Source organism: Pristiophorus japonicus, chromosome 7 (genome assembly GCF_044704955.1).
Source record: "Pristiophorus japonicus isolate sPriJap1 chromosome 7, sPriJap1.hap1, whole genome shotgun sequence".
Lineage (NCBI taxonomy): Eukaryota > Metazoa > Chordata > Chondrichthyes > Pristiophoridae > Pristiophorus > Pristiophorus japonicus.
In genome coordinates, this window is record NC_091983.1 from 225,902,978 (window position 1) to 225,921,656 (window position 18,679).

Below are 18,679 nucleotides of genomic sequence, written 5' to 3' on the forward strand. Positions count from 1 at the left end.
GAGAACGTACAAGAATGCTACAGCTATACAAGGTACACACCTGGAATACTACATGCAGTTTTGGTTTCCATATTTACGAAAGGATATACTTGCTTTGGAGGCTGTTCAGAGAAGGTTCACTAGGTTGATTCCAGGGATGAGGGGGTTGACTTATGAGGAGACATTGAATAGGTTGGAATTCAGAAGAATGAGGTGATCTTATCAAAATGTAGAAGATTGAGGGGGCTTGACAAAGTGGATGCAGAAGGGATGTTTCAAATGATGGGGGAAGACTAGAACTAGAGAGCACGATCTTAGAAGGGGCCGCCCATTTAAAACAGATGGAGAAATTTCTTCTGAGGGTTGTAAATCTGTGGAATTCGCTGCTTCAGAGCTGGAAGCTGGAACATTAAGAAACTGTCTTGTCTTAAATTTATTCAAACGATAAGGGGATAAGGGGCTATGGGGAGCAGGCGGGGAAGTGAAGCAGTGTCCATGATCAGATCAGCCATGATCTTATTGAATGGCAGAGCAGGCGCAAGGGGCCGTATGGCCCACTCCTGTTCCTATTTCTTATGCTCTTGTTACAGATTAGCAGGTAACCCAAAAGTCTTTTATAAGTGTATAAATAATAAAAGGGTAGTCAAAAGGAAGGGTGGGGCAATTAGGGACCCCAAAAAATGATCTTGTAGATGCAGAGGGCATGGCTGAGGTATAAATAAGTACTATGCATTTATCTGTACTAGAGATGAGGATGCTGACAAGGTTACATGAAAGAAGAGAGAGAAAGAGAAATTGGATAGGATAGAAATAGATAAGAGGTATGTAAAAGATTGGCAGCATGCAAAGAAAAGTTACCCAGTTCAGATGGAATGCATACTACGTTGCTGAGGGAAACCAGGGTAAAAATTGCAGAGGCTCATGATGCCAGACTGCAAAATGTTACACTCCTGTTCAAAAAGAGGGAGATGAACCTGGCAATTACAGGCTAATCAGCCCAACATTCCTGGTGGGGAAAATTGGACATTAATCCAGGACAAAATTAATTGGCACAAGAAATATGCATTAATAAATGAAAATCTGTACAGATTTGTTAAAGGGAAATAGTGTTTGACTAACTTGATTTGAGGTCTTTGATGAAGTAAGAGGGTGGAGGAGGGTAGAACAATTCTGCTATTCCCATTTACAGCTCCTTTAGACCCATCTTTTGGTTCTTTTTGCCCCATTATCATCCCCTTTTGCCTTACACCATCACCTCGTCATTTAATCTTTCCTGCCTGCCACCCTATCACAGGCCTTCCACTTTTCCCCACCTCAGTACTTGCTTACAAGTTAATTCTAACTTTTTCCAGTTCTAATGAAAGGTCAGAACTGAAATGTTAACTGTTTCTCAGTCTACAGATGCTGCCCAGCACACATTTCCAGCATTTTCTATTTTTATTACCATCCACATTACCCCAGCTATGGGAAAGAAGCTGCCTCTTGTTGCAGCCTATTGTTGGTGAAAGAGCAGCCTGATAAAGGCCATTCACATCTGACATTCTGGTCAAAAGATTCACTCAGACCAAATGTGCAGCCAGTATATCGGTTATCAGTTCTAATTACAGTTCATTATCAAGTTGGTTGGGGAAAGGGGTGTTTATGGGAGAAGGGGAAATGATTCACACTATGCTTTCTGTCCTAATGCTGATCTTGGCTCAGAACTCTGAAGTCAATAAAAAACCAGCTGGGACACATTTCCCATTCCTCTTGTAGCAGTAAATGAGAGATTAGTCAACTCACTTGCTTATTCCACCACCACCCCACCCCCGAGTGCCCTATAAGGAATTCAACAAATTAACTAGAGTTGACTTCACTAGATAATGAGGTCAGTTTATTTGAATATTTTGAATGGCACAAATATTCCATGAGCTAAGCTCACATTCCTTGAAAAGGCCAGCACACAATTCATCACAGCCCTGGCGATGCAATATCCTCAGGTCTTTTGCTCCTCTTGCATTGGACTGATCAGTACTGGCCATAAAATGTTACACCAAAAGAAATAGAAAAAAAAATATTTTCAACAGTCTAAAAACAATTATACTTTAAAACTATAACAATCTGTAGTGAAAGTTTGAGTTAACTTCAACCAACACTTGAAACAGATTATCTGGCCATTTGTTGAGTTGCTGCTTGTGGTCCCTCTCTTTCTCCTATCTTGCTCTTTGTTACACTTTCTTATTGTTGCCTTTTGATTTGTCTGACCAGCACTTACTTTCTACTTCCTCCCTCCCTTTCTGCAAGTCTCGAGAGTCTCCATTTTCTGTAGGGGACACATTGAGTTGTGTGGGTATGTTTGTGTCTATCCTCTACCCACTATAAGCATTACATACTTTCTCTCCCTATAGCTTTTCCTTCTCATCCCAGAGATAAGCCAGACGTGTGGCTCAACCTCAACCAATTTCTGGGGAAAAACATGGATGTCTAGTGCCAGAAGCTATGAAGGCTAGGGCTGGTGTTAATGCAGACCAATTATATTATTGCATCAGCCATACACCCCTCCCAACAAAACCCCCATTCTGATCTCCGATTCAGGAGTCTCCAACCTCAGGGTTGTGGGGTGGCAGAGAGACAGAGGAACGCAAAAATCTAGGCCGATCCTCAGTATTGCACTGGAGTGAGTGCTGCACTGTTGGCGATGCCATCTTTCAGATGAGACATTAAACTGAGGCCTCGTTTGCTCTGAGGTGGACTTCCCGTAGCACTATTTTGAACAAGAGCAGGAGACTTATCCCTAGTGTTCTGACCAATATTTGTCCCTCAAAAGCAGAGTACTGGGTATCTGATCATCAAGCTGTTTGGGAGAGCTTGCTGTGCACATATTGGCTGCCACAATTTCATTACAACTTTTTGAAGTGTAATTACTTGTAAAGTCCAGTTCCTCCCTCCTCCTCCTCCTCCTCCTCCCCGGTTCCACTATTGGCAGCAATGTTTTCAGCTGCCTGGGTCCCACTGTTTAGAATTCTTTCCCCAAACCCCTCTGCACCTCTTAAAACACACCTCCCAATTTCTCCTCAGACATGAGGAAAACAGCAAACATGTGTTGGGGCTGGAAAGGAGAGCACACCAATAAAAAGCAGAAGCTGCTTAAAAAATTGCATTTGAATGTTCAGATTTAAAAGGCAAGGGAGAAAGAGCACAAGGCCGATAAAAACTTTTATAAGTCATAAATACAACCACTTGTATTTCATTTGTCTGCTGTTCTTTTCTGCCATTGAGGATTTTTTCCCTCTGTAATCAAAAGTCCTGAGAGCTGTTCCACCAGTCATGTGCTTTGTTTCAAGCGCTCAAAAAATTCCTAAAGTTGAAATCCTGAATGCTCAGATTCATCATTTAATGAATTATATTTAGTTTTGGACTTGACAAAGATTATTCTTCTCCCAGAGGGTTGTGAATATGTGGAATTCTCTGCCCAAGGAAGCAGTTGAGGCTAGTTCATTGAATGTATTCAAGTCAGATAGATTTTTTAACCAATAAGGGAATTAAGGGTTATGGGGAGCGGGCGGGTAAGTGGAGCCGAGTCCACGGCCAGATCAGAAATGATCTTTTTGAATGGCGGAGCAGGCTCGAGGGGCTAGATGGCCTTATGTTCTTAGATTTCATTTGACACTGGAATCAAAACATCCCAAGTGATTTTGTGCCCACTGCAACAGAGTTATGCATTTTCTCTTTGCAGCCTTATTTCACAACTGTGCCTCTTATTGAGGCAAGACATTTGATTTCTAAAGTCTTAAAGCTTTGTTGTGTAATTGGTGTGTGCTTTCAATTTATAGACCTATAATGTACAAGACAACTATAAGGATACATAAATCTAATGGTTTACCTTTATATGGATCACCATATTATGAATCTCTAGGTAGCCACAGTAACAATTTAGAAATGTAAAAATCTTATGCTCTAAAGACTAGCCACAAATCTATTGAAAGTACTGAAAACTTCTCACTTTCAACAGTCTCCGCAGTTTCATTTTAAAAAGTTTTCTTGGGTGGGAAAGATGAATATACCATGGTCACATCACCATAAAATAAACTACAAGGCCATTGCTTAAGGTAGCTAGCAGTGCTGTGCTAACAAAGGGATCTTGTCCAGATCCCTGAAAGTAGCAGGCAAGGTGGATAAGGTGGTCAAGAAGGCATACAGAATGCTTGCCTTTATTGGCCAAGGCATAGAATAGAAGAGCAGGGAGGTTATGCTTAAATTATATAATACTTTGGTTAGGCCACAGCTGGAGTATTGCGTGTAGTTCTGGTCGCCGTATTATAGGAAGGACGTGATTGCACTAGAGGGTGCAGAGGAGATTTACTAGGATGCTGCCTGGAATGGAGAATCTTAGTTATGAAGACAGATTGGATAAGCTGGGTTTGTTCTCATTGGAACAGAGGAGGTTGAGAGGAGACCTCTGTGTACAAAACATTGAGGGGCCTGGACATAGTAAGGGTCTATTTCCATTGATGGAGGGGTCAATTATGAGGGGGCATAGTTTTAAGGTGGTTGGAGGAAGGTTGAGGGGGGATTTGAGGTGGGGGGGGCTCTTTATACAGAGGGTTGTGAGGATCTGGAACTCTCAGCCTGGAAGAGTGGTGAATGCTGAAACCCTCACCACTTGAGATGGTTGGATGGGCACTTAAAGAGCCACAATCTGCAGGGATTAGACTAGGTGACTTTTTGTTGGTCAGCACAGATATAACAGCAAGTACTGCAAGGAATAGAATATGGCCAGGGTGATTTCCTACACTAGTTTCGATCACCTGGATGGGTCGTAGAAAAATGTTCCCAGATTTTTTTCTCCCTAAATTGGCCTGGGTTTTTGCCTCTCCTAGGAGATCACATGGCTCAGTTGGGGTGGAGTGTGCATTTTTTTTAGTGTAGGGGTGCTGCAATGGTGTGGGGTGGACTGGTTGGGCTGGGTGCTCTTTGCCTTTGTGTCATTGTTTGTGGGTTTGTATGTGGCCTTTAGGGCTGCTGGCAGGGGGCCTGTGCAGCTTTGTCAGCTGGTGCGGACACGATGGGCCGAAATGGCCTCCTTCTGCACTGTAGATTTCTAGGTTTATATTTTCTATTAGAGACCACATTTAACGCCACTTAAGAGCAACGCTGACAAATGCAAGTTTGCCACCACCTCGAATCAATTCCAATGGGAGTAAAATGCCAAATACGTTGCTTTTCTTCTGTTTCAGAACATCGATCATCTGAGGGAGGAGCTTTTAGATAATTATAATGGGCTTAAAGTTACTCTAGTTTAAAGTGCAGGATTTAGAAAGATTACTTGAAGTATCAGTGATGGGAATTAGACTAACTAATGGGCATAGAATGATAAAACTGCTGACAAATGCAATTTAAGCAAGCTTTTCCCTTGGAATATTAAACTACTTCAAAAATTACTGCACTGCCAGGAAACATTGAAAACATGGCTCCTTCAAATACTGAATTAAATGATTGAAAGATGACAGCCAACTCACTAGAATTATCCTGGGTTTAGACAGTAGAGTCCAAGGAGGATACATCATAGAATTAGCATCAAATTAGAGGAAAAAAAACTGGGGTGGTTAGAGTAATGATTCAGAAATTGCTACATTGCAGTTTAGGTTCTGACAAGAATTCAAAGATCAAGATTTTATTTGTAAATTTAATTTCCCATTACTAATCAGTTTTATTATTCATCACCTACACAAACATTTGCAAAACAGCATTGTCTTGAATAGAATGGTTGTCTCAATATTTGTCTTTGCCTGTAAACAGAATTCCAAAATTGGTACATCTAAAGCTCAATTTTTCCTCAGCAATCACAAGGTCACTTAAGCTCCATAGAAGCAGAACTCAAGAGTACAGGAACAGGCCATTTAGCCTTTTGCACATCTAGTGGCTCTCTGAAAAGAGCTAACCACTTAGACTCATTCCCACAGCTGTTTAAATTTTAATTTTTATAAGGAGATCCCATCAAACTGCAGCATTAGAACAATGAAAATTTAAGAGGTGTTCAAAATTGAGAGTTGATTACTAAGGGAGTGCTGCATTGTGGGAGGCAACATCTTTCAGATGAGATGTTAAATAGAGGAACCTCCCCTCAGGTGCATATAAAAGAACCTACTTCAAAAAGCAGTAAAGTTCGACTGGCATCCTGGCCAACATTTATACCTCAACCTATGTCCAAGCAGATTACATGGTCATGTACATCGTTGCTAATTGTGAGAGCTTGCTGTGCACAAAGGTTGCTGCCGCATTTCCTGCATTACGACACTGGCTGAAAAGTGCTTTGGGACATTCGGAGGTTGTGAATGCCGATATATCGCCAACCTCTTAGATATGCAAGGCTCCTTCACCTTCCCCCGCTTTGAATTTCTCTCGTGCGGGATGGTGCATTGCCAGAGTGTCACAGTCCACTGCAGAGTAATGTGGAGAGAACATTTCCAGTAACACTTTCACGCTCATTACCACCCCACCCTTTTTAAAATATATAAATTAGTACAGTAAGATACTTTTGTGCTGCAATTAGACATACAAGTTACCACAACAAGCTACAGGGTTTGCAGTATCCTTTAGATTCTACTCACGGATGTTAAGAAGATGGTCCCTGAGCTTAGGTCTGAAGTGATGTTCCTTTAAATTTTTTTGGGTGTGCGGCCCCATTGTAAATACCATGCAAGTGCGGTTTTTCCTTATTAAAAGCCGATGAGCCAGCTGCGCAAGAGCTCCAGAGTGCTGAAGGGAACTCTGGTCCCAAACTCCAGAATTCTCTTTCTAGACCTCACCTCTGACCACATTGTCATCGGTCTTGTCTCGATTTTTGTTTGATTACTCTCCTATGAAGCATCATGTGACGTTTCACTATGTTAAAGGCATTATATGAATATAAGTTGTTGGTCCAAAGGCAATCAGGTGGTCATAGAAATCATTATTCCAACTTCTGAAGCTCAAGGACAGTATAGGAACTATCAGCTGAGCACCACTACTTAATGGATCAGTGATCTCAAGAGCACCACCTACATGTGCAGTTCCTTTGGAACATTGGACCACTTTCCATCTTAAATGTATAATAAATATTTGGGCTAATAGAGTGCACACGACAGTGACACAGCATGTACAAGTAACACTGAAGTGATGTGTGATGGATGTGTACTAAATTAAAAGACTTAAATTACCTAGATAAAATCTCATTTGTTTACAAATGTTGCTCTGGGCCTTTTCAAAGGAGAAAGTGACTGGAACAACAAGAGTTTTTGGCTCAAATGGAAAAATACAAAACAAAATTGATGTATTTATTGTAGTCAACAAAAATGTTTACCTACTGGGAACCCTTCTGCACAAAATAATTATGGATGAGGAAGGTAATTTGGCCCATCTTAATTCTAATTAGAAAAACTCAAAGGTACTTCAACCTCAAGAAGCAGTGGAGACCCCCATGTATCTGACCATTAATGTCAAAGAACTAAGCCACGATTGTGGCCTGGGATTTTCAGCCTGGAAAGGAGGTGTTGGAGAATTGATCTCCGAGGTTAAGATTTTAGGTGGGAGGTGGAGGAGGGGGGGGGGGGGGGGGGGGGGGGGAAGAAATGGAAACAGTAAATCCAGAATATCACAAATGAAATTATGAGGGGTTAGAATAGGCCCAGATTCAATCCAATGAAACTAGACTTGGGACCAGTCAGGAAATTCTAGAGTGATTAATGCATGGAAGAGATTTCCAGGGCATAGTGCAGCCTACAAACCAGGATTTATTGCACAGTTAGCCACTGAAATAAAAGGGGTGGGGGAAAAGAGACCCCTTAGAATCTCTGATTGATAGGCTGAATGGTCTCCCTCATCCATAATTATCTTGTGATTTTGTGAAATAGGGTCCCTAGCAGTCAAACATTTTTGTAAAGCAAGAGAAAAATAGCTTTCTCAACAGGTTTACTGGAGGTTCAAAATAACAGGGCTGAATGAAAAATTGTTACTGTAATGCAATTTCAAACCTCCATCGGAAAAACCAACATCATTAGAGTCTCAGCTTTAAAAACACAGTTGTATGAAATACGAGGCAAAAGCATCCAGAGCCAGGACTTGCAGGAAACTTATCAAACTGGCAATCTGCTTCAGACTAAACATCACATCAAATATAAAATTAATACCACCCTGACAAAAACAACCGTTTGACAAGACGTTCAGAGCACTTGTTAGTTATAAATATATTGCCATCCACACAAATACATTGTTGCAGTTGATGAGCATTGCAAAAACATGGCAATCCTTCAAAGTCAAAGGAATATTCCTCAGTACCCCACTGATATTTACTAATGAAACACTTTCCAGTCTGGAATTTTGGGCCCAAGTTTCCACATGATAAAAAACGGGCGCCCCTCCGAGCTGGGCGTCCGTTTATCACGCCAGAAAAAAAACGAGCGATTCTGGAGCGCTTTGCAGCTCCTTGTCTGCTTGGCGCAGCGCCCAGGGGGGCGGAGCCTACACTCGCACCGATTTTGTAAGTGGGAGGGGGCGGGTACTATTTAAATTAGTTTTTTTCCTGCCGGCAATGCTGCACGTGCGCATTGGAGCGTTCGCGCATGCTCAGTGTGAAAAAAACATTGGCACTCGGCCATTTTTGTAGTTCTTTGTAGCGGTTTAGTTTTTGAACATTTTTTAATAAAAGTACATTGCCATCAGCACAGAGGCTTCTTGTAGCAGTGAGAAGGGTGCAGGAAGCCTCAAAGTTGAGGCAGCCGTTTCCCGACGACCTCCTCCTTTTGCCGTCAGGAAATGGCTCCTCAATTTCTGAGGCTTCCTGCAGCCTTCATCTTTCCCGCCAGCTGTCTGGAACGGCTCCATTCCCTCCCACCACCTCCCCCCCCCCCCCACGTTCGGTCAGCTCCCTCCCTCCACCACCCCCCCCACGTTCGGTCGGCTCCCTTCCCCCCCGCGTTCGGTCGGCTCTCGCCCTCCCGTGTTAGTCGGCTCCCCTCCCCTCCCTTCCCTTCCCTTCCCCCCCCCCCCCCACATTCGCCGGCTCCCGTGTTTCTGGTCATTACCACATTGGTGTTTGAGAGAGTTTGCTGTGTGCAAATTAGCTGCTGTATTTCCCACATTACAACAGTACACTGGCGGAGCAGGTTCGAGGGGCTGAATGGCCTACACCTGCTCCCATTTCTTACATTCTTATGGCTGCCAGAAGTGGAATGGGGCAGGGAGGATGCAGGAGGAACAAATAGTTTGGGGTGGGGGGGGGGGGGGGGGGGGGGGGAAGGTTGAAAGTTGTATGGCTGGAGGTGGTCACAAAGGTCATCCATTTTAGGCAGTCCCTCAAATCGAGGAAGACTTGCTTCCACTCAGTTCTGAAGGAATTAAAAAAGGATGAGGCGTTGTGATTTGGAAACAATATAGGTTGGCAAGGACAAAGAGTAGGCAGCTTTGGAGCACGATAGGAGAGGGGCAGCAGAATTTTAATGAGTTGAAATTTACAAATGCCACACAAAGTATTTAAGATTGGCCAGGGGAGCATTGGAATGGGAGTCTGGAGGTGGCAAAGGCATGGATGAGGATTTTGAGAACAGATGGGTGTGACTCCAACACTTGAAGCTCGACACCATCCAGAACAAAACAGCCCCATTGATACCCTATCCACCACTTTAAACATTCACTCCCTCCATCACCAGTGCACCGTGACTGTAGTGTGTACCATCTACAAGATGCACTGCAACAACTCACCAAGGCTTCAATAGTACCTCCCAAACCCATGACCTCTACCACCTTGAAGGACAAGGGCAGCAGGTGCATGGGAACACCATTACCCCCAACTTCCCCTCCAAAATCACACACTATACAGATTTGAAATAGATCGCCATTCCTTCATCATCACTGGCTCAAAATACTGGAACTCCCTCTCCAACAGAATTATGGGAGTACCTTCACGATACGGATTGTAGCAGTTCAAGGTGGCTCGGTCACCTTTTCAACGGCAATTAAGGATGGTCAATAAATGCTCACCTTGCCAACGAATTTAAAAAAATTAAGTTGCTTAATTTAAGTGACTGTACAATTTGGACATTTTTGAGCAAAAACACTGAACCAAGGGATAGACTGCAATGGAATCATTTTTTATTAAACTGACTAAACCAGCGCCAACTCAAAACCACTTAATTGACCAGCACAAAAATCAATGTCTTATTACTTCACCCAGCACACAATTACAATTACCTCCACTCCATTTCTCTATTTTTTTTCAGCTCTCACTAATGTGATTCCTTTACCCTTGTTCAAACACATTTGATAAACATTTTAAAAGATCCATCTTTCCAGACCCATCTATAATGTATCAACTGTATGGCTGTACACAACCAATTGGCAGGATAACCTCATGTTCTCCTGCGAAAACCCGATTTTAAAATCTAAGTACCCTGTACATAATACATAACATTAAGTTGTGTTTAGGCTAAAATAAAAATTGAATTGAAAACAGAAATTTCAGGGAAAAAATACATTGGGAAAATTAACTACATACTATTACTAGAAGCATTCTGGAAGTTTCAGTTGGATAAGAGAAGCCCCACCAATACAAAAACCAGGATTTTCAAACCCAATTTCAAAGTTAACATCTTAAAAAGAGAATTTGGTTAAATTCAGAAAGAAAATACAAAATTAAACACCTGAATTATAAAGTCTGATTTAAAAAAAACTAATGAAATCACTAAGCAATTAATCTACTTGAGCAATATGGATTTGATTGACTAAGTGTACAGGTGCTCCTGTAACAATGTAATGGAAGGATTCAGCTTGATTGAGATACTCTTTCTGCAAGTGTCAGTGTTAGGGTGTCAAATGCTGCTGATCACATTGCAAGTGTCTATTTACGCTGCTCAGTGCGTAGAAAGGACAGGTTATTGCAGTCCGAGATGAGTGCTAAATATGGCTTTGCTAAATTTTTTTTTTTAAATCAATAGGTTTGGATATCGCAAATTAATCCATCAGATACTGGTGTATTCATCAATTCCTATTTTTAAACCTTTAAACTTGGAACTGCTCTAGACCAATAGGCAGGCCTCAATTTTCTGCAAGTTTCCACTTCCTCTACACAACTCCTCCTCCATAACCAATCAAGCATAAAATGTGAAGTCATTGCAGTAAACTTGATACATTCAGAGATTCATCCCCAGCACTCAACTCCAGGAAAGTAGTTAGTTTTTTTTTTTAAATTAAGAAATCACTGATCTTGCTTGCTTTACATCTCAACACCACCGCACACACCACCCCCCCCACCCCAATATTATTGCTAACTTGCAGAGTGATCGAGATGTACTTACCGGTTCAAAAATGCATTGCCAAAAGCATTAAGTTTCCTGAATGGCTTTTTTGGATCCACCACCAGAGCATTTCCTGGAATCACACCCTCCACATCCCCATTCATTACAGCAATGAAGCAGTCAGTAGTCGGTTCAGGTCCAATCCTCATTCCTGGAAAATCTTGTTCCAGAAGGTACCTGAATCAGAACCAGGAGAACATCAACATTTGCAGCAATTAAATTTAAAGGATGCAGATACTACAGCAACATGTATATAACTGACAATTTAGATGTCACCATACTTCAGCTTTTGGTGCTGTCACAATACAACTTACACATGGGGGTTATTTTGAAACGCTCCACTCCTAGCAAGCACAATAGCAAGTTTGTAGACCCAATTTTCATATATAACACACATTACATCCCCAACCCCCACAACCCAAATAGTCTTTGCAATACTAGTTTCCTATAAACCCACTTGTAGGAGGGAAAGACCCAGGATTTCCTGAAGCATTGTTAAATGGGCAATTTATTTTTAAAAAAAAAAGAGTATAGAAACAGGAATAGGTCATTCAGCTCCTGTGCCCGTTTGCCATTCTATTAGATCATGACCAGCATGTAGCTCAACTCCATTTACCTGCCTTTGCTCCATAGCCCTTGCTAACAAAAAATCTATCAATCTCAGACTTGAAAATGTCAATTGACCCAGCACCCACAGCCTTTTTTTTTGGGGGGGGGGGGGTGGAAGAGAGAGAAGGAGGGTTTCAGGCTTCCATTACCCCTATTCTAGATTCCCCATCCATATCTACCCTATCAAATCTTATTTTAAAATACATCAATTAGATCCATCCTTAATTTCCTATCGTCAAGGGAACACAAGCCATGTTATGCAACTGGTCCTCATAATTTAACCCTTTAAATCCAGGTAACATTCTGGTGAATGTGTGCTGTACCCACTTCAATATCAATACATCTTTCCGGAGGTGCAGTGCCCAAAACTGAATGCAGTACTCGAAATTAGGTCTGACCAAGACTCTGTACAGCTAAGGCATCACTTCCTCCTCCAAGATAAAGGTCAACATTCCATTACCAATTCTGATTAAATGTTGTACCTATGCACTAGCTTTTAGTGACGCATGTATAGGGAATCCAAATCCCTTTGCTCGTCCACAGCACCTAGGATTGCACCATTAAAACAATTCTAATTTGTCTCCTAGAGTCAATGACCTCAGTTCCCCACAATAACCATCTGCCAGTTTTGCCCACTTAGTCTATGTCCCTATGTAACATCATGTTTCCATCTACACAACTTACTGTGCTTCTAATGTAGTATTATCTGCAAACTATATACACAACTCTATTCCTTCATCAGTCATTAATATATATGGTGAAAAGTGGAGGGCCCAGTACTGATCTGGTGACCACTCATTTCATCACACCAATCAGAACATGTCCTTTATCCCTACTCGTCTAACTCAAAACAAAAAAAATTCAATTAGTCAGATGATCTACCCTTCAAAAAGCCATGCTGACTCAATATGATCAGCTCAAATTTGTCCGTGCACAGCCACTCTGTCCGATAGATTCTAGTAGCTTCCTCACAATTTATGGATCTGTAGTTACATGGTTTCTCCGTCCGTGTAAGCAAGAGCCGAGGGTTTGGGAATTAGAGCTAGATCATTCAGGATTTCTTCAAAAGGATAGCAGAAATCTGGAACTTTGCCCCCAAAAAGCTGCTGAGGCCAAGTCAATTGAAAATTTCAAAACTGAGTTTGATGGATTTGTTAGTTAAGGGATATGGAACCAAAGCAGGTAAATGGAGTTGAGATGTGGGTCAGTCATGACCTAATTAAGTGGTAGAATAGGTGCAAGGGGATGGAATGGCATACTAATGTTCTGGTGTTCCTATGATCCTCAAGCCCTCAAGTGCACACAAGGGCATTGGTGGAGTTTAATCAGCAGAGCACCATTAAAATTCCTGCTGTTGAAACAGCTGGGACCATCCCAACAGTTAAGCCAATGATCTTCTGGCACCACCTCGAAGAATCCCAGGTTCCAGCGACAGAGCTACTCCTCCAGATCCCATTCATGAGCAAGCAAGTTGGTCAATCTTCTATCAACAGTGACCTGCTTTGTTCAAACATCAGATTACTGGGACTGCTGTAGGTGGTCAACTTTGTCAGGTCCATTATCTTTCATTGTTTAGTATGTAATGCATCAAAGGTCAGCTATTCCACAAGATTACCTACTCTGTTTTAACACTTTTTAAAAGCATGTGCTGCCCTAATGTACACCTGGCCATGACAACAAAAATAATAAGCCCACTCCCAAGGGAGATGCTGGAAGCAGTTATTGATTTATTTAAATATAAAATGAGACAGATCTTTCAGAAAATGTTAGGATAGAGTGTACAAATAATTTGAGACATGACATGTGGTGAATGTAGCAGGCTTGGAAGGAAAAAAAGTTACTTTGGACTCCACCACTGAGGTTTCCTGTTCAGCCAAAACTCCCGAAATGTAATGTAGGAAATACCAATTAACACAGCAGTGTCCCACAAACTGCAATTAAATAAATGACCAGATCATAATTTTTTGGTATTGATTGTAGGTTAAATGTTGGCCAAGAGAACTGGCAAACTCCCTTGCTCTTCTTTGAAATAGTGCCATGAAATCTTTTATGTTTATCTGAGAGGGCAGACAGGTCTCAGTTTAACGTCTCAACTGAAAGACGGCACCAACAGCGCAGCACTCCTTCATTGAAGTGCCAGCATAGAGTAGGAACTCATTTCTCAAGTGGGATTTCAATTCACAACCGTGACTCATGCTACCACTGAGCCACAGCTGACAGGTTTGTCCTAATGGGTATGGTGGCTTTAATTGGGTAAGCAGCAGGAAGCTATTCTTCTCGTCGGCTACATAAGTTTAGCTAGTTAAAGTCTAGCATTATCCCTGCATACACTTTGGGAGTGTCTAAGCTTGCTATCTTCACCTCTGAATTTAGTTAAGCAGAGTGTCCCTACAGGGATAGCGTGCATTTTATATCAGGCAAACAAATTTTACGTAAACATTTTTCAGTTTGCTGGAGGGAGACGACGGTGATGGGTTTCTCAGTGGAGGAACGGGGAAGGTGATAAGTAAAATGTACTCTTTTTAAAATTCAAGTATTATTGTACTTGTATAGCAATGAATGACCACCATTTTGGGTAGTAAATCTGTATGTACCATTTCTCCCTGCCCCCCCCCCCCCCCCCCCCCCAACCTTTTCTGAATGTCAGATGCTGGCTACAGTTTCCCAGGCAATGGCAGCCCTCCAACACTTCACTTTTCATGTCAGCATCTAGCATCAAAGAACACAAAGCTGCCTTTACCAGATATTCACAAAAATACACCTTTCGTGGCAGAGATCACTGAATTCATAGTCACTTCCCAAGCCCAAGGCTACCAAGGCCAACTATTGCTCCCCTTACTGTTTGCTTAGCCAGGACCAACCAACAGCAGACTAGGGACACAGCCTGGGATCTTTCTGGTGTGTATAGCTCAGCAGATGGTACATCAATCATGGACACAGCTTATATATATTTTTTTTAAACACATCAAATACTAACCCCACCGACACCTGGGAGTCCCCAGCCAAACACCATCCTAAGTGCACCTAGAGTCTCATCGCCGAGAGCATACAGAAATCAAGCGCAGGCAGCAGAAAGAGCGTGTGGCAAACCAATCCCACCCTCCCTTACCCTCAACAGTAATCTGTCCTAACTGACAGGGACAGTGGCTCTTGTATTGGACTGTTCAGCCACCTAAGGACTCATTTTTAAAGTGGCAGCAAGTCTTTCTTAATTCCGAGGGACTGCCAATGATGAGTAATTAAAATAGCTTTAGATGTACAGAGACAGTTGAAGTTCATAATTAATAGATTTAATTTTACAATGTTTTCTCTAACAAGTATATTATCTCTGATGGAAGGTCATCGACCTGAAATGTTAACTGTTTCTCTCCTTCCCCACAGATGCTGTCTGACCAGCCGAGTGTTTCCAGCATTTTCTGTTTTTATTTCAGACTTCCAGCATCCGCAGTATTTTGCTCTTGTATCTTATAATGGCAGCTACTTATCTGAATGTACAAGCAGCAATTTGCAGCATCTTCAAAAAAACAATAGGAGTAGTAGGCCACCTAACCCCACAAACCTGCTCCACCATTTAAGATCATGGCTGATCTCATCCTGGACTCAGCTCCACTTCCCTGCCCGCTCTCCATAACCCTTTACTCCATTATCGCTCAAAAATCTGTCCATCTCCACCTTAAATATATTCAAAGACTCAGCCTCCATATCTCTCAGGTGCAGAGAATTCCAGATTTACAACCCTCAAACAATTCCCCCTCATCAGTTTTAAATGGGCAGCCCCTTATTTTGAGACTATGTCCCCTAGTTTTAGTTTCCCCTATATATGAGTGAAAGTATAGTTAAAAGGAAATTCACTGCATTGTCTTTATACCAATAACAGTTTAAAAGAATCTCAATTTGTACATCAAATTCAAAAAGATGGACAAATTTTAAATATAAGTCAGATATTTAACAGAAAGGTCATTCACCAAATTTTAATTCATCCGTCTAGAATAACCCTACAGTCCTCAATGTCCTGTTACATATTGAAGGCATCTATTCTGTACAGATCTGAATCATCAAAATTCTTCCAACTATTTCATCTATTATACAATTTTCTCCTCTCTATGTACAAGAATCCTATAATACTTTAAACATATCTTCAAGGTATATTACAAAGCAAACAATTCTGAAGGTACTTTGATATGCCGCATGCATGAAGGGCAAAAGTTGCATTTATGAAGGAAAAAGCATAGCAGAAGGCCATCAATAAAAGATAGTTACTAAAAAATCCACAAGGGAATTAAGAAAACTGTATACCCAAAGAATGGTGAGAATGTGGAACTTGCTACCACGGAGTGGTTGAAACAGTAAAGATGCATTTAAGGAGATGCTAGACAAGCATATGAGGGAGAAGGGAATAGAGGGTTATGCTGAGATTTAGATGAGGAAAGACAGGAGGTTGGGCCAAATGACCTGTTTCTGTGCTGTATATCCTATGTAAAATATAGCTCCCTCATCATAGCAATTGACATTCTCACTTTAAAAGTGCAGTGACTCAAAGGTACCAGACTAGCAGCCATAAATATAAGGTAGTCACAAATAAATCCAATAAGGAATTTAGGATAAACATCTTGACCCAGAGAGTGGGATGAATGTGGAACTCTACCACATTGAGGTGAGGCAAATAGTATAGATGATATTTAAGGGAAAGCTAGATAAGTGCATGAGGGAGAAATAAATGTATTAGAAGAGGGGTGGGATGAAACATAGAAAATAGGTGCAGGAGTAGGCCATTTGGCCCTTGAATGGCTGTGCAGGCATTCAATAAGATCATGGCTGATCATTCACCTCAGTACCCTTTTCTGCTTTCTCTCCATACCCCTTGATCCCCTTAGCCGTAAGGGCCATATCTAACTCCCTCTTAAATATATCCAATGAGGCTCCTGTGGACCAGTTGAGCCAAATGGCCTGTTCCTGTGCTGTAAATTCTAGGATATGGAGCTCAGGCAGGTGAATGCAGTTGAGGTACAGAACAGTCAGAAACCAAGTGAATGGAGGAACAGGCTCAAGGGGCCGAATGGCAGGGAGGAGGAAGAAGAGGAGAACTGAAGCCCACAATTTGCCCAGCCAGGGTGCAGAGAAGTAGCAGCCGAGTCAAGCTGATGCACATTCCTGATATGCAGAGTTTGAGCGCACACTGCAGACTGTAATAAGCCGGGGACATTGCTGGCGGTGCAATGCCTGCCCTGCGATGCTGCAGCCAGCTCGGTACCTGATGAAGGTGGTCTTGCCGGTGGAGTACTGGCCGACCAGCAGTAGCATGGGCTGGTTGTCGAAATCCGCATCCTCCAGGGAGGGCGAGTGAAACTCGTGGAAGCGGTAATGCTCCTCCAGGGGAAGCAGCTTGGTCTTGTAGAGCTTCTTCAGGCCGTCCGTCACCGTCTGAAACACCTCGGGATCCTTCTTCCCCCGCTCCTCCCTCCCCAGCCAGCTGAACATGGCCACCGATCTCCGCGGATTCCGGCTTTAAACTATCAGATTATATACTTTTTAATTAGATTTTTAAAATAATCTTCTTTGGGAGCTGTTTAATCTTCAAAAATGAACCTCTTGCTTTTATATAAAAAAAAAACAATTGGTGGCTGTTTTCTGAGAGGATATGTGGCGCACTCAGTGAAAACCCCACGCGCACTCCGCCCGCTGCCGCCCGGCTGGGTTAATGAGCGAGTCCGGCTCGCGCGCCCCGCCCACTTCCAGTGACGCAAACCAACCGTCACCGCGGGCCGCGCGCAGCCCGGGAATCAATTGGTGCTCGAGACGGCGGTTGACGCGAACTCCACCCAGTTAACCGACATAAGCTGGCATCTAAGCTAACCAAGTCAACCGACTTATCCCAGTCATCTATTCAACCTGGCATCCAAGTTAACCAAGTCAACCTACTCACCCGAAGTTAACCCACTCAACCAAGTTAACCAACTCAACCAACTTATCCCAGTCATCAATTCAACGTGGCATCCAAGTTAACCAAGTCAACCTACTCAGCGAAGTTAAACAACTCGACCAGTCAACCAAGTTCACCACCTCAACCAAGTTCACCACCACAACCAAGTTAACTAAGTCAACCAACTCAACCAAGTCAATCAAGTTTACCACTTCAACCAAGTTAACCAACTCAATTGAATCAATCAAGTTAGCCCAGTCAATCAAGTTAACCAACTCAGCCAAGCTAACCTGCTCAATCCAGTCAATCAAGTTAACCAACCCAGTCAACCTATTCAATCAAGTTAACCAAGTCAACCTTCAGAGTGACACAAAAATCCCTTCAATATCCTAGCTGATGATAAAAGAAAAATAAAGAAAGACTTACATTTATATAACGCCTTTCACGACCACCGGACATCCCAAAATGCTTCACAGCCAATGAAGTACTTCTGGAGTGTAGGCACTGTTGTAATGTAGGAAATGGGCAGCCTATTTGTGCAGAGCAAGCTCCCACAAACAGCAATGTGATAATGAACAGGTAATCTGTTTTTGTTATGTTGATTGAGGCATAAATATTGGTCAGGACACCGGGGATAATTCCCCTGCTCTTTTTCAAAATAGTGCCATGGGATCTTTTACATCCACCTGAGAGAGCAGATGGAGCCTCGGTTTAACGTCTGATCCGAAAGACAGCACCTCTGACAGTGCCACGCTCCCTCAGCACTGCACTGGAGTGTCAGCCTAGATTTTGTGCTCAATTCTTTGGATTGGGACTTGAACCCAAAACCTTCTGACTCAGAGGCGAGACACTCTAAAGCAGC

At 42.4% G+C, this 18,679-nt stretch overlaps 1 protein-coding gene across 1 annotated transcript in view; it reads right to left on the reverse strand.

The window, feature by feature from the left end:
• Positions 1 to 17,555, reverse strand: part of LOC139267482 (EH domain-containing protein 3) — a 102,225-nt gene extending 84,670 nt beyond the window's left edge. The window contains exons 1-2 of the mRNA XM_070885863.1: positions 17,149 to 17,555; positions 11,289 to 11,465 (exon numbers count right to left, since the gene is read on the reverse strand). Of these exons, the coding sequence (XP_070741964.1) occupies positions 11,289 to 11,465; positions 17,149 to 17,375 (404 nt within the window). The 5' untranslated portion in view covers positions 17,376 to 17,555. The remainder of the gene's footprint in view (positions 1 to 11,288; positions 11,466 to 17,148) is intronic.
• Positions 17,556 to 18,679: the final 1,124 nt, after the last annotated feature.